The sequence below is a fragment of the Phacochoerus africanus genome, chromosome 2, assembly GCF_016906955.1.
Source record: "Phacochoerus africanus isolate WHEZ1 chromosome 2, ROS_Pafr_v1, whole genome shotgun sequence".
NCBI classification, from domain to species: Eukaryota; Metazoa; Chordata; class Mammalia; order Artiodactyla; family Suidae; genus Phacochoerus; species Phacochoerus africanus.
Window position 1 is genome coordinate 184,437,965 of NC_062545.1, and position 14,300 is coordinate 184,452,264.

At 37.3% G+C, this 14,300-nt stretch overlaps 1 protein-coding gene across 2 annotated transcripts in view; it reads right to left on the reverse strand.

Moving 5' to 3' along the window:
- Positions 1-14,300, reverse strand: part of TXNDC16 (thioredoxin domain containing 16) — a 102,448-nt gene that overhangs the window by 85,100 nt on the left and 3,048 nt on the right. For both annotated transcript variants that reach the window (XM_047767339.1, XM_047767340.1), the window contains exons 2-5: positions 9,245-9,355; positions 8,364-8,663; positions 6,079-6,161; positions 565-638 (exon numbers count right to left, since the gene is read on the reverse strand). In XM_047767339.1, the coding sequence (XP_047623295.1) occupies positions 565-638; positions 6,079-6,161; positions 8,364-8,541 (335 nt within the window). In that variant the 5' untranslated portion in view covers positions 8,542-8,663; positions 9,245-9,355. The remainder of the gene's footprint in view (positions 1-564; positions 639-6,078; positions 6,162-8,363; positions 8,664-9,244; positions 9,356-14,300) is intronic.

Consider the following 14,300-nt stretch of genomic DNA (forward strand, 5'->3'; position numbering starts at 1 on the left):
CTCATGGCACGCAGATTCCCCAAATGGGCTGGGGAGAAGGCAGTGGGAGCATGAAAGAAGTGTCCTCAGCACTAGGTCCCAGAGGAGTCAGGGTTCCTCCCCACTTATTAGACCAGATCCCAAGAGTCTGCAAAAAGGATTTTGAGAAAACTTAGATTAGCAGACCCAAGTGCAGAGGAATCCAAAACCTGGACATCTGTAGGTCCCTCAAAAATAAATATATTTATTTCACACCTGAATATGGACCTGACCTATCTACTTAGAACACTAAATCTGCTAAGTGCTTACTTCCCAGGCACTTGAAGTCAGAGCTTACTTAAAATTCTCATATAATATCTAAAACGACTCTGTGAAGTAAATATTAACCTCTTCATTTTATAGCTAAGGAAGCCAAAGTGGAGATAAGAAATCTATTACTTGCACTTTTTGCTAAGCTTCATGTGACAACCACTCCCCCACTGCCACTGCATACAGCTTTATTCTGGCTTAGTGATATTTTGTATACTGGAATAGTCTAGAGGTATACCTTTATTTATGTCCATCCCACTCAAAGAAATAGTTTACCTGAATAAATACACTTTCATCAAATCCTCTTCTCTTCCACAGTATCTTGAGGTTTCTTCTGTGACACAATTAACCTTTAAAAGATTATATTTAATGTTTAGAGTACATATTAAAAGGTCAAGTTTCTTGGTTAGGGAAACAAGGAGAATTAAATATTACAGTTTGTCTTCAGATCAAATTTCTTATTTTACTTTTCTTTCTCATCTGTATCCTATAATTGCTTGCCTACTCAAGTGCTTGAGGTAACCCAAAGAAAGGAACTGTTTCTACACCTAAGAGTTATATTTAATTATACCTAAGATTTAATTCAATTTTATGATACAAGTAGGAGGTAACAAGGTAGAAAAGGAAGGAAACAATTAAGGCAAGATAAAAAGAAATCATGAGCAAGAGTTCCCAATGTGGCTCAGCAGGTTAAGAACCTTATATAGGGTCCATGAGGATGCAGGTTCAATCCCTGGCCTCACTCAGTGGGTTAAGGATCCAGCGTTGCTACAAGCTTTGGAGTAGGTCACAGATGCAGCTTGGATCTGGTGTTGCCTCAGCTATGGCATAAGCCACTCCTGCAGCTCCAATTTTATCCCTGGCCTGGGAACTTCCATAGGCTGAAGGTGTGACCATGAAAAAAAAAACAAAAAACTCATGAGCAAAACCCAGGGGGCACAGAAGTGAGTGCTAAGTTGGGATCACGAAAACATCTCAATAACTGGAACACAGGTATGACAGACACTGGTTTCTTACCCAAAATCTATCTTCCCCTTTTTGCTTCACTAACAGAACTTCACTAAAAGCAAGTACCCCATTTAAGACTCCCCCAACTGCTAAGGATGGCTAAATTATATTAGGAGAAGTCACTGGGTTGGGATTCCTAGATGGATCATAAAAAGGGGGCTGACTGATATTCTTGCTCCTCCCACTTCTTCCTAACAAGGAACCAGATAAGATAAGCCGGCACCAGCAGTCATCAGAGACCATAAGGCATTTTTAAAGAAGAAACCCTTGCTAAGGATGGTGCAACAGAAAGAATGAACCTGAGTCCCTGCTGACATTAGAACAGCCACCACAGCCTTTGAGAGCTTATGACAAGGACTCAATGTAAAAAGCATAAGGCCAATCCTGGCAGCAACAGGAAGATAAAATGGAAGGCATGGGAGCACAAAGACAAGGAGGCAGTTAACAGAATATCACATCAGTACAGATCAAGGATGACTGGAACCTGAAGTAGAGCAGAAAAAGACACAAGAGACTTTTCACAAACATAGTGAGTAAAACTAGGAAGAAGACTGGGCATGTAATACACAGCATAAGGGAGAAGGGAGAAAGAAAAAAAATAAAGACAATAAAGAGATTTTTAGATGGGTAAGTGGATAACCACCATCATAACTTACCAATACTAAGGCTGGAAAAATTAGAGCTAGTATTTGATTTTGTGTTTTGTTAAGCCTTGGTTTTTTGTTTGTTTGTTTGTTTTTCAGATGGAGGTTTTGTTGTTCAAATTTTTGTTATTCTATTAGAGTTTGAGGAAGCAAAGGGACAACTAGGAAAGCTACTTTGTTTTTTTAAAAGCTACAAAAGGAGAACTGATACTCAGGAAAGATATGAGCCACAGAGAGAATCAGAATTAAAAGTCAGAATACAGTCAAAACCAAAAAGAGTGAATTTTAGTGTATACAATTTTATTTTCATTTTTTAAAGTCAGAGCATCAGGGAGTTCCCACTGTGACACAGTAGGTTAAGAATCTGACTGCAGCAGCTCAGGTCACTGAGGCATAAGTTCAAGCCCTGGCCATGCAGTAAGTTAAAGGATCCAGCATTGCTACAGCTGTGGCATAGGTCACAGCTGCAGTCTGGATTCAATCCCTGGCTCAGGAACTTCTACACGCCACTGCTATAGCAGTATAAAATAATGTATATATTAAAAAATAAAAAAGAGCACCGGGGACAGTTGGCATTATGAAATCAGATTTATCCATTCATCCACTCAAGACACATTTGAACACCTACCATATGTTAGTCACTGTTCAGTCTTATCACTGGGAGTAAAATTAAGTTCCAAAATAAAATCTTTATCTTTAGAACTTACATTCTAAAAGAAGAGATAGACCATTTAAAAACTAATTACTATGTAACATTAAGTGCTATTAAAAAAAACTATTAAGGGGATAATGTGTGATAGGACATTTTAGATAAGTAATCGAAGGCTTCTCTGAGGTGACATTTGCACAAAAAATTGAAGTAATGGGGTGATGCATACAAATATACAAATATGTGGAAGAGATGAGTTCCAAACAGAGGGGAAAATACTTGCAAAGGCCTTAAGGAAATACACATCTAGTGGGTTCAAGTAACAATAAGATGACCAGCATGTGTCAGGAACAAACTGAGCAAGGAGGAACAGCAAATGAAATTAGAGGAAGTCAGTATCCCAAGAGAAGTTTCAATTTTACCCTAACTGTAAAGGAAAGCCTTTCTGAGAGGGTAGCAATGTGATCTGACATTGAACTTAACATGTGGAGAAGGGTTTGGTGAGACAAAAGTGAAAGGAGAAAGGCCAAACGTTAGGAGGCTATTGTGGTTTTCCAGAGAAGTGATGACAGATTGGGCAAACTGGGGTAAAAGTGAAGGTACAGGAAGTGGTCAGATCTCCAAAGTTTTGAAAGTTAGAACAAGAACTTATTGATGGACTGACTACGATAGAAAGGATGACAAAGGTTTTCGTTTTAAAATCTACGTTGATAGAGCAATACAGCTATACCAGCTTTTTTCAGTTATTATTTGCAAAATCTAACTTTTTCCTTCCTTTATGCTGCAGATTTCTAAAACCTTTATTTTAAGATGAATTTCTAAATAGCATACAATTGGGTTTGGTTATTGTTCCCAGCCTGACAATCTTTTTCTTAACAAGAACATTTAGTACATTTATATTCTAGTGTTTTCTTCATCTCCTGAAATCTTAACTTTTGAAGACAATCTTAAAATGCTACTTTTTGGAAAGTCTTTCCCAATACCATATATGACCTTCCACCCTGACAATCATACAAGATTTCTTTCTTTTAAATCTCTACAGCATTTTGGAGTTCCCACTGTGGCTCGGTGGGACCAATAACCATGAGGACGCAGGTTCAATTCCTGGCCTCACTCAGTGGGTTAAGGATCCCACTGAGCATTGCTATGAGCTGTGGTGTAGGTCACAGATGCAGCTCGAATCCCTCACTGCTGTGGCTGTGGTGTAGGCTGGTGGCTACAGCTCCGATTCAACCCCTAGCCTGGGAACTTCCATATGCCATGGGTATGGCCCTAAAAAGGCAAAAAAAAAAAACCAAACTACAGCATTTTCTTTGTATCTCTTATTATAATGATCACATTCTGCTAGTTATTAAAATGCTTTGTGAATGTGTTTTATCCCCCCTATTTTGGATATAAAACTCTCAAAGAAGACAACTACGAAAATAAGACTAAATAAAGTAAGCTCATTTTAACCTCATAAACAGTACTAAGTATCTACCATGTGCCAGAGACTGAGCTAGGCATGCACTACAGGTCTGTCTCATTCACCACACTGTCTTTTCCATATGGCTTTATGAACTGTTAGTTCATAAAGGTGACCTTAATATTCTACTCCAGTTACAAGATAACACAGTGACTAGTTTACTAAGTTACTAGACAAACAGCATAATTATTCCTTTTGCATATGATACCAATCTAGTATTTTGTTTTTAAATTTAAAATTTTATTCAAAGCTCCTCAGAGATGATTCTGGAATATAAGCAGTTACTCACAGTTAGCAGAAACCTCTATGCAGAATTGACATAAAAAAAGACTTTTTTAAGGTATATAACCTGTGACATAATATTAAATATATATATACATATACACACATAGACATATATAAATGTATATATTTGGTCTGTCTGGTTCCTGACATAATGCTCCTAAAACCCTGTTGACTTCCTGAATGAAAGGAAAGCTAGGGACATCATTTGTTCTAATACTTAGTCTTTAACCTCAAATATAAGAGTTTCTGAAATCCTTGGAATCTCTGGGTGTGACAAGAGTGTCTGTAAACTAATCATATGACTAGTGGGTGGGAACCACAGACAGCTTCAGAATGAGGGCTGGTTGCCAGCAAGACAAAGGCAAGATTAGAGGGTTGGAATTTGCAGTCCCACCTCCCATCCTTAGGACTAGAGATGGAGTTAATCTCCAATGGCCAGTGACATGATCAACCATGCTTACATAATGGACCCTCCATAAAAACACTGAACACCAGGGCATGGAGAGCTTCCAGTGAACACATCCAAGTAGAGGAGGATGACATACTCCAAACCACATGAGGACAGAAGCTCCTACACTTGAGATCTTCCAGACTGCCCAGTACATGTCTTCCACTCGGTTGTTCTGAGATGTCCTTCAGAAGAAGCTAGTAAGAATAAGCAAAGTCTTTCCCTGAGTTATGTGAGCCATTACAGAAAATTATGGACACTGAGGAGGGAGCTATGAGGACCCCCACTTGTAGCCAGCAGGTGTCGGTAACCTGGGGACCCCCTCCTTGTGGCTGGCACTGTAAGTAAGGGGCAGTCTCACAGCCCTGAGCCCTTCACCTGTGGAGTCAGTGTTAAGTCTGGGTTGTTAGAGTGAGAACTGTTTGGTGTGGAAAATGCACACACTTCATGTCAGAAGCGTTCTGTGGCAAGAGTGAACAGTTTCCTTTTAAAAGTCGCAGTTAGTTAACTTCTCTATGCTTCCTTCCCTGGGAACTCTAGCTACAGGGACCAAGAAGAACAGCAGCCATCTTTCAACAGAGGAAGGCTAATGAAATAAGAAAGAACAAATGTACATGAAAAGTCAGGTAGACACTGATCTGTAAGAACTTAATAAGCACTGGGTTACCAATCATTCAGTTTTCTAAGGTACAAATCCTAGGTTTACACTAAATGAAAGGTTCATACAGCTGTCTAATCCATGATGCATGTGGAAATTTGCTGTAATACTCCATGGCAAGTTTGAACACTTTTTGAGAAAAAAATTAAAACATAATTTCAAATAAGCTTGTTTTAACTTCTTCCAAAAAATAAATATGAAGAATCATTTATTAACATAAGTGATAATAAAGACTTAGGAAAATAGGGAAAAAATACTTAAATTATCTCGATTTTGGTAACTTGGTTTGTGCTAATAGAAAATTTTTTAAATAGCTGAATTGTGCATAGCCATGTCAGGCAAAAAAAAAAAAGCCTAAATATAAGATTGTAAAATGACACTCAATAGAATGGTTTGCAGCATAAAGTTCTAAGCTAAAGAATTTTAAATATCTTTTTTCCCTGTATATGTATTAATTCATGTAATGACCTGGAACTATCTACACTTCTGTTTATTCTCATAAAAAAAATAGGTAGAAAAAATAGTTTTCCAGTTCGGAGAAAGACGTGAAAGAACATAATATTTTTAGATACTCAGTCATACAATTATAAAATATTTGTCACTAATAATGTATTATCATAAATATCTTTATACCTTTGCAACTGAAATTCCATAGTCCTGGAGAGGTTTAACAGCCTCATTCAGTTCTTCAAGAAATACAGAGGTACTTGGAGAATCTAAAATAAGAAACTTTTTGTGAATGTTTTATGACTTGCCTTTAGGAAAGATGAATTTTTAAAATTAAAGCCCAAAGCTGCAAACTGAAAAAGTATATTAGTTTGCCCAACTAGTATGCAACAACAAATAAATCAAATACCTAAACAAGCTTGGTTACATATTTTTGTACCCTTATTTCCTACTGCCTCATTATTATTTCTAATATTTTTATCCTAACATATTTTCACTTCGTTACTGACCCTACAAGCTTTCTAAAACATGAATTGGATGCATAAAATTTAAACTGAACATTCGACATTATTTTTCCAAGTTTAATACTCTATACATAACACAAACTTTCAAAAATCATTTTCAAGTACTATTTCTTTTTCTTTTTAATTTTTTTATAGTTGGTTTACAATGTTCTGTCAATTTCTGCTGTAAAGTGACCCATTCTTACATATGTACACACACTTTTTTTTTTTTTTTGCTTTTTAGGGCTGCACCCGCATCATATGGAGGTTCCCAGGAGAGGGTTCCAATCAGAGCTACAGCTGCCAGCCACAGCAACATGAGATTCGAGCCACATCTGCAACCCACACCACAGCTCACGGCAATGCTGGATCCTTAACCCACTGAGCAAGGTCAGGGATTGAACCTACAACCTCATGGTTCCAAGTTGGATTCTTTTCCTCTGTGCCATGACAGGAACTCCCTTTTCTCTCTCTCTTTCTCTCTCTCTCTCTCTTTTTTTTTTTTTTTTTTTGGCTGCACCTGCAGCATGAGAAAGTTCCCAGCCCAGGGAATGAATCTGAGCCACAGGTGTGACCTACACCACAGCTGTGGCAACACTGGACCCTTTAACCCACTGCGCTGGGCCAAGGATCAAACCCTCACCTCCACAGCTACCCTAGCCATACAGTCGGATTCTTAACCCACTGTGCCACAGTTCACTGCAGGAACTTCTAAGATGCCATTTCAAATCACAATTATAACAAGGGAGCCAACAAAAATACGGATTCACTTCACTTACTAATTCCAAGAACAGTATTTTTTTAAGGAGTGAAAAACAGATGAAACCTTTACAATGATTGGTTATGTTCAATAGTTTTATATTGTATATATATAAAATATATTTTGGGGGCTGCACCTGTGGCATGCCGAAGTTCCCAGGCCAGGAATCGAATCTGCACCAAAGCACAGACCCAAGCCACAGCAGTGGCAACACCAGAGCCTTAACCCTCTGCTCCATAAGGGAACTCCCTCAATAGCTATATTAATTCAGTGAAATCATGGTACAACTAAAGCAGAGTATTAAACCAAAGCATTACTAATAATATATTTAAAGGGTTTTTTTGTTTGTTTGTTTTTATCTATTTTGGCCACCCCGTGGCATATGGAGTTCCCAGGCCACGGATTAGATCTGAGCCACAGTTGTGACCCATGCCACAGCTGTGGCAGTGCTGGATCCCTAACCCACTGTGCCAGGCCAGTGATAAAATTTGCATCTCAGCACTCCAGAGATGCCACCAATCCCAATGTACCACAGCAACAACTCCTATATTTAAAGTTTTAGGAGTTCCTGTCATGGCTCAGTGGAAACCCAACTAGCATCCATGAGGGTGTGGGTTCAACGCCTGACTTCGATCAGTGGGTTAAGGATCCAGTGTTGCCGTTAGCTGTGGTGTAGGTCACAGACGTGACTTAGATCTGGCGTTGTTGTGGCTGTGGCATAGGCCAGCAGCTACAACTCCAATTCGACCCCCAGCCTGGGAATGTCCATATGCCAAAGGTGTGGCCTTAAAAAGACTAAATACATAAATAAAGCTTTAAAACACTTAAAATATATACATGCTAAAAATATCAAAAAGTTGACTTTTAGAAATGACAATGAAATTCAGATATTAATAGCAAATTCTTATCTAGTATTTACTATGGACTAGGCACATGAGTCAAGTCATTGAATCTTCACCACAAACATATAAAACAAGCACTATTTCTTCATTATGAATGACAAGACACATGGAGAAGCTGCGTGACTTGACCAAGATCACACAACAGGTCAAGTGGCAGACTTGAGATTCAAACCCAGAAAGGCATGTTATAGTAGCGACTCTATAGCACATATTATGAATCCTGACAATAAGTTCTCCCTAAGCAATTTGATTAAACAGCATAGAAACATTGCAAAAAATTTTATTAGAATACAAAAAAATGCTTACCAGCTTGACAGAAATAAGCTAAGGTGGCTTTTCCTGGTTGCAATGTACTAAAGAATTTCTGAGGACTCAGTTCTGGTAGAGAGTCTACTGCTAACATATAAAAAATGCACATCATGACAAAAGAGATGCCAACTCTAAATACACTGAAACTGGAAGACATCATCAGCTGTAGCTGCATATCAGCGGGAGATTTTATTTGTTCACTGCCGTGTTCCGTTGCTCAGGACAATACTCGGCAAGAATAGGTGTTAAACAAAGTTCTCCTGCATGAATTTATTAAATGAATGAATGAAGTAAAATCTGCAAAAAGAATAACATAAGCATTACTTACATGTTTGATTTTAGCTGGTACTTTACTATTTCCTTCTAGTAAAAATTTGAGAGGTGATAATATAAAATGACATTGTTTTGATAATACCTTTGGTAATTGCCAAAGATATCAAAAATACCTGGGAAATGCAATACTAAATATATTAACAGGTAATTATGGGTATATGTTAAGCTAATGGTCATTTTTAAGGATTCTAAAATTAATTCTTAAATATTATCAATCCATTTTTTAATTGGGCATTGTATCTTTTTTCCACTTAGAATAGATTTACAATTAATACTCAAATAGCAATTAAAACCAACTAACATAGGAATGAGATCCAAAATTTATGTCTACCATGATTACTTTCATTTTACTTTAAATCCCCTAGAAGATATCTATTAAAACTAAATATACATTTTAATATACACTTTGCAATTCTTAAGACTTAGATTTATTTAAAGTTTAGAAATTCACCCACCTTTTTCAACTCCTATATTAATTCAATTGTACTTTCTCAACTCAGATTTTAGTTAATCTTCCTCTCATCTTTTTTCATTGCTATACTTACTGCCATGCTGTCCTCTGCATCTGCTGTCAGTTCTGTCTTATACTTTTGCTCCTTTCAAATTTCTTTTGAACAATTTCTTCAAGAAGCTTTTCTACTGATGATACATATTATCTACATTTAAAAGAAGATCGTTTAAGAAAATTAATATAAAAACATTGTACTTCTAGAAGGTAACGACATACCCACAGATATAGGTGAGATTTTGTTTTAATTTCAAAAAGAACACTTATCTCTTATATAAAAGATCTGTCAAAAAAGGAGACAGGAAAAAGTAGCAAGAATTTCTTCATAAAGATAGGAGTAGAATTTTTTGGTAAAGAAATGATTAAAGAAAGAAAAATATAGGAAAAAAATAATACTAAACTAGATATTTACCATTTCAGTGGTCATGAAAGACCATTCACTTTTCAATTTAACATTTCAGTGGTAATGAGAAACAATTTACTCTTCAATTTAAAATAGAATTGGTAAATTGAAAGTCCATACTCTCTGGTCTTTTAAATATTATCAATAAACACATAAAACCTCTCCCTAAGGAATAGTCATTCGTAAAAAGAAGCTGATTACTCATTGATTACTTCCTAACAATTCTTTTCAATAGAACTAATTATCAAGCGGTGAACAAATTTGCCATCAATTTTTAATAGAGCCAAGAGTTCAAAAATTCAGGTAGAATGAGAAGTGAGTACTGTGAGAGGTACATAAAAAGTAATTTTATCCTGCTGAATAGCATTGAGAACTTTGTCTAGATACTCATGTTGTGACAGAAGAAAGGGTGGGGGAAAAAATGTAATTGTAATGTATACATGTAAGAATAACCTGACCCCCTTGCTGTACAGTGGGAAAATAAAAAAAATTATTTAAAAAAAAGTAATTTTAATGATATAACTAAGAGATCCTTGACATTAAAATATTACACATTAAAGCCATTTTATCAGCATATTTTAAAGCCACTTTATGAAAATAGTATAAAATGGGTCATTTGATATTTTCTTTATATTCTGAGGGGGGAATGCATGCATCCTGAGGCCAAAAGAATAACTATATAATGTATAATATTTGTTACTCTATGAAATAACTTCAACCTACTTAAAAGGGTAAACGTAAGTAAAAGCACAAATGAGAAATTCAAGTATAAAATATTCTTCCTGGCCTTGCAATTACAATTCAATCATTTAAACACTAAACTGGATATTAAAGTTAACATATCTTTCCCCCTAAAATGTATCTGGTAGCACCAAATATTTAACCATACATTATATGCCTGAATACTTTCCTGCATCAATCTCACTGGGCGGATCAGATTATACATATGAAAGTACTATGCACTGTCAATTAGAGATGCTGGTGATTATTCAGAGATAGGTACTCAATAGTAACCTTTGCAGTTTGCTCCATCTTTTTGATAAGTTTGACTATTTTAAAAAATTATTTAAAGAGGAATTCCTGTCATGGCTCAGCGGAAATGAATCTGACTAGTATCCATAAGAACGCAGGTTCGATCCCTGGCCTTGTTCAGTGGGTTAAGGATCCAGCATTGCCGGGAGCTGTGGTATAGGTTGCAGACTCGACTCAGATCTGGCGTTGCTGTGGCTGTGGCGCAGTCCGGTGGCTACAGCTCTGATTCCACCCTTAGCCTGGGAACCTCCATATGCTACCGGGTGTGGCCCTAAAAAGACCAAAAAAAAAAAAATTACTTGAAGAGAATACTGCACAGATTGGCTAGAAATACAGCTAACATGATCATAAGATATACATTGAATAACGATTTAACCAGATCCATAAAAACCAGAGCTGAGTGGATGGGGAGATAGAAAGTAAGAGATAGATATAGTCAGGGTGGGAAGGGGATAAAATAAAAGAGAGCTAAATCTTCATTTTTCACAAAACCAAAAGCCCAGTTTATTGGAAATGGGAAGATCAATGCAAAAAGAAGCTGTGAGCCGTTGAAAGTAATTGCCTGTAAGGAATAACAAATTAGGGAACCTACTTGTGGCGCAGTGGTATAAGGATCCATCACTGTTACCACTGTGGCATGGGTTCGATCCCTGATCTGAGAACTTCCACATACCACAGGTGTGGCAAAAAAAAAAAAAAAAAAAAGAGTGAGAAATTGGAGGAGGTAAGATACAAAGATGACTTTTGAAGCCTTCTAGAACTGATTCTTTTAAATAGTATACCTCTTCATTTTGACTTAAAAAGAAAAATGATTACTTGATCAAACCTTCCATAACTACAACTTATACTAATCTAATCGATACCTGTAGGGTCACAAAAAAGTGTTCATTTCGCATGCCTGGTAAATGAAATGCTTCTGATCAGAGATATGGTCTTCTCATAAAAATGACTTTAAAGAGAAGGTAAGTATGAATGGGAAATAGTAGGGGAAAAAGAACGCCTAGTAAGACAGTGAAAACCAAGATATGGGGAGTACTTAGTGACTTTCTTCTCTGGTAATTAGGAAACAGAATAGAAAATATTTAATGCTTCTCCTGCTGTATAGCACTGGGAACTACATCTAGTCACTTGTGATGGAGCATGATGGAGGATAATGTGAGAAAAAGAAAGTATACATGTATGTGTGACTGGGTCACTTTGCTGTACAGTAGAAAATTGATAGAACACTGTAAACCAACTATAATGGAAAAAATAAAAATCATTTTAAAAAAAGAGAAAATAATGCTTCAAAATTTGAAATATCAGACGTGATGAGCTCCTTGGGAGAAACATGGCCTTGTTGCCTTGGTGTGGTCATTCATCAGTATAGGATAAACAGTTTCAGTTCTCCTGTCAGGTGTAACTAGGATCACACTTAGTTTCCTGCACTTCACAGGCTAGTGAAGTTTGAGGCTACCATGTGCCTTACTATGGCCAAAAAAAGTGGTCTGTCTCAGCCAACACTTGAACAGATCCTGAACAGATCCTGTGCGATATGCCTGGCTTTCTTTTCTTCTGTCACCTGGTGAAGACATTCAAGGGGGCAGCTGTTTGTCAACACAGATCCCAGAATGAGCACAGAGAACCTCTGGCTGAAATGCAATGAGCATGGGTCATAGGAAGAAATAAACCTTTTGTCTTAAGCCTCTAAGATTGAGAGCCTTTTACTGCAGCATAATCTAGTTTATCTTTGCTGGTATATCTATGCTGCCTTAACAAGAACCCCACATATTGGCTCAGGAGCCAAGCAACACAGAAACTGTTCTGGGACTACCCAAGGAAACTCTTTCTTCAGGGAAACGTATAGACGCAGGAGCTCAACAAATGATCCATATTAAGGAGTAACAAAACATTTGATGCAACCATCACTACCATAATATCCGGGTAACAAGGACCTAATGGGTTTATGAACATGTACCTAGGTTCACATGGCTAAAGAACTTATTTATGGCCCTAGAACAGGCTAGAAAACAAGAAGAGTACTGTGTGATAGTTGCTGTTCACTGAGTTTAATGAGGCATTAAATGAAAGGTACTTAAAGAACCGCCATCCAAAAGACTAGCTGTTTAAAACTTACAACAGTGTTTAAGTTCCCACACTTGTATGGTCTGAAAGGAAGCTGACAAAACTGCTCAGCCATGGAAAGAGGCCATCTTCTCCAAAGCCAACTTCAGGTATGGCCAAGGATAATAAAAAAGTAGGGACTTCCTGCAAGGCAAAGCCAAGGACCATACAGAACTATGCTCTAGGGCATGTGCTAGAATATGAACTCTTTGTCACTGGTCTACAATAACGAGATATGCACAGAAATTGAGTACAAATGTTTAAAAGCTTTTATAGTAATTTCACACAGTAGTTTTGTCTGTTGAATCTAATTATTTTTAAATTGGTCTAGTCATTTGACAGGTTTCTTTCTTTTCATTTGCCTTATAATTTGTGTTTAACAAAAATTCAAAGCAGATTAGAATTAAAATTTAAAAAAACAAACACTGCTCATTCATAACAGATAGTTTGAAAAGCATTGGTCTAGAGACCCAAGGAAGAGAATCAGAGCCTTAGCAACATCTGCTGAGCAGACTCCAAAACTGTGAAAGTCCACAGTCTCATATATGTCTCCCATGCTTCTCCTCTCCAAATGGGAACACTTATTATAGTTATCTTTCCCTATACTACTCTATGCATTCGACAAGGTGTGGAGACAGATAATTTATAATGTCCAGACTGATACAGATTACCAGAGATTATGGCTGCTGGGCATTACTCAGAGATCTGAGACTTGGAGCTTGACACGGTGACTGGATGGGATTTGGGGGTTATCTCCACTGGGAAGGGCCAAGGATGAAGTACATGTAGGAAGGAGAATATCCGTTGACAAAAAGGATAAACGGTCCAAATGTTTCCAGTTCTCTACACATGTTAAAATCCTTCCCCACTTCCTTGAGTTAGGTATGGCCATAACTTGATTTGGCCCATGAAACATGCAAAGCGACATAGGCAATTTCCAGACCCTTTTAAGAGTCACCATGTCGTGAAGCATGACACACTTGTTGTCTTCTACGATTGAAAACAGTAAAAACTGAGGCCTTCTCTGTTGAACCAAGTCTCAGGAAGTGGGCAACATAGGGATATGCTCCCAGCCTACTCAGTGTAAATGTTTCAAACCTCTGAAGCTTTAGGGTTATTATTACAGTATAACCCATCCTAGCCCTGTTTGTTTTAGTAACAGCTAAAAGGAAAGGGACTTGAACATACATATATATCCTAGATTTTAAAGCAGTCTATTTCAAAGAATTCACAAGAAATTGACCCAGTTTCACTTTAGGAATTTTCTAAAAGTAAAGGTGACCCTATAAAATGCAGCTCACTGTCATCACAACAGGTGCCAATATCAAAAGAAAATGGGAGCCCTAGGCAAATGTTTGCCAATACTACACATAGACATCTCCCAACTAAGTGCTGATTCTTACCCTTTGGGCCTGGAAGGAGCCCTCAGTTCTTCAGTATAATGCTCCTGGCAGCTCTAATCAGAGCAAGATGTCACTTCTGTCTCATCCCTAAACTCTACAAACAAGTACGCATGCACAAGTCATTTAAAAGTTAGAAAAAAATGTGTTAAACA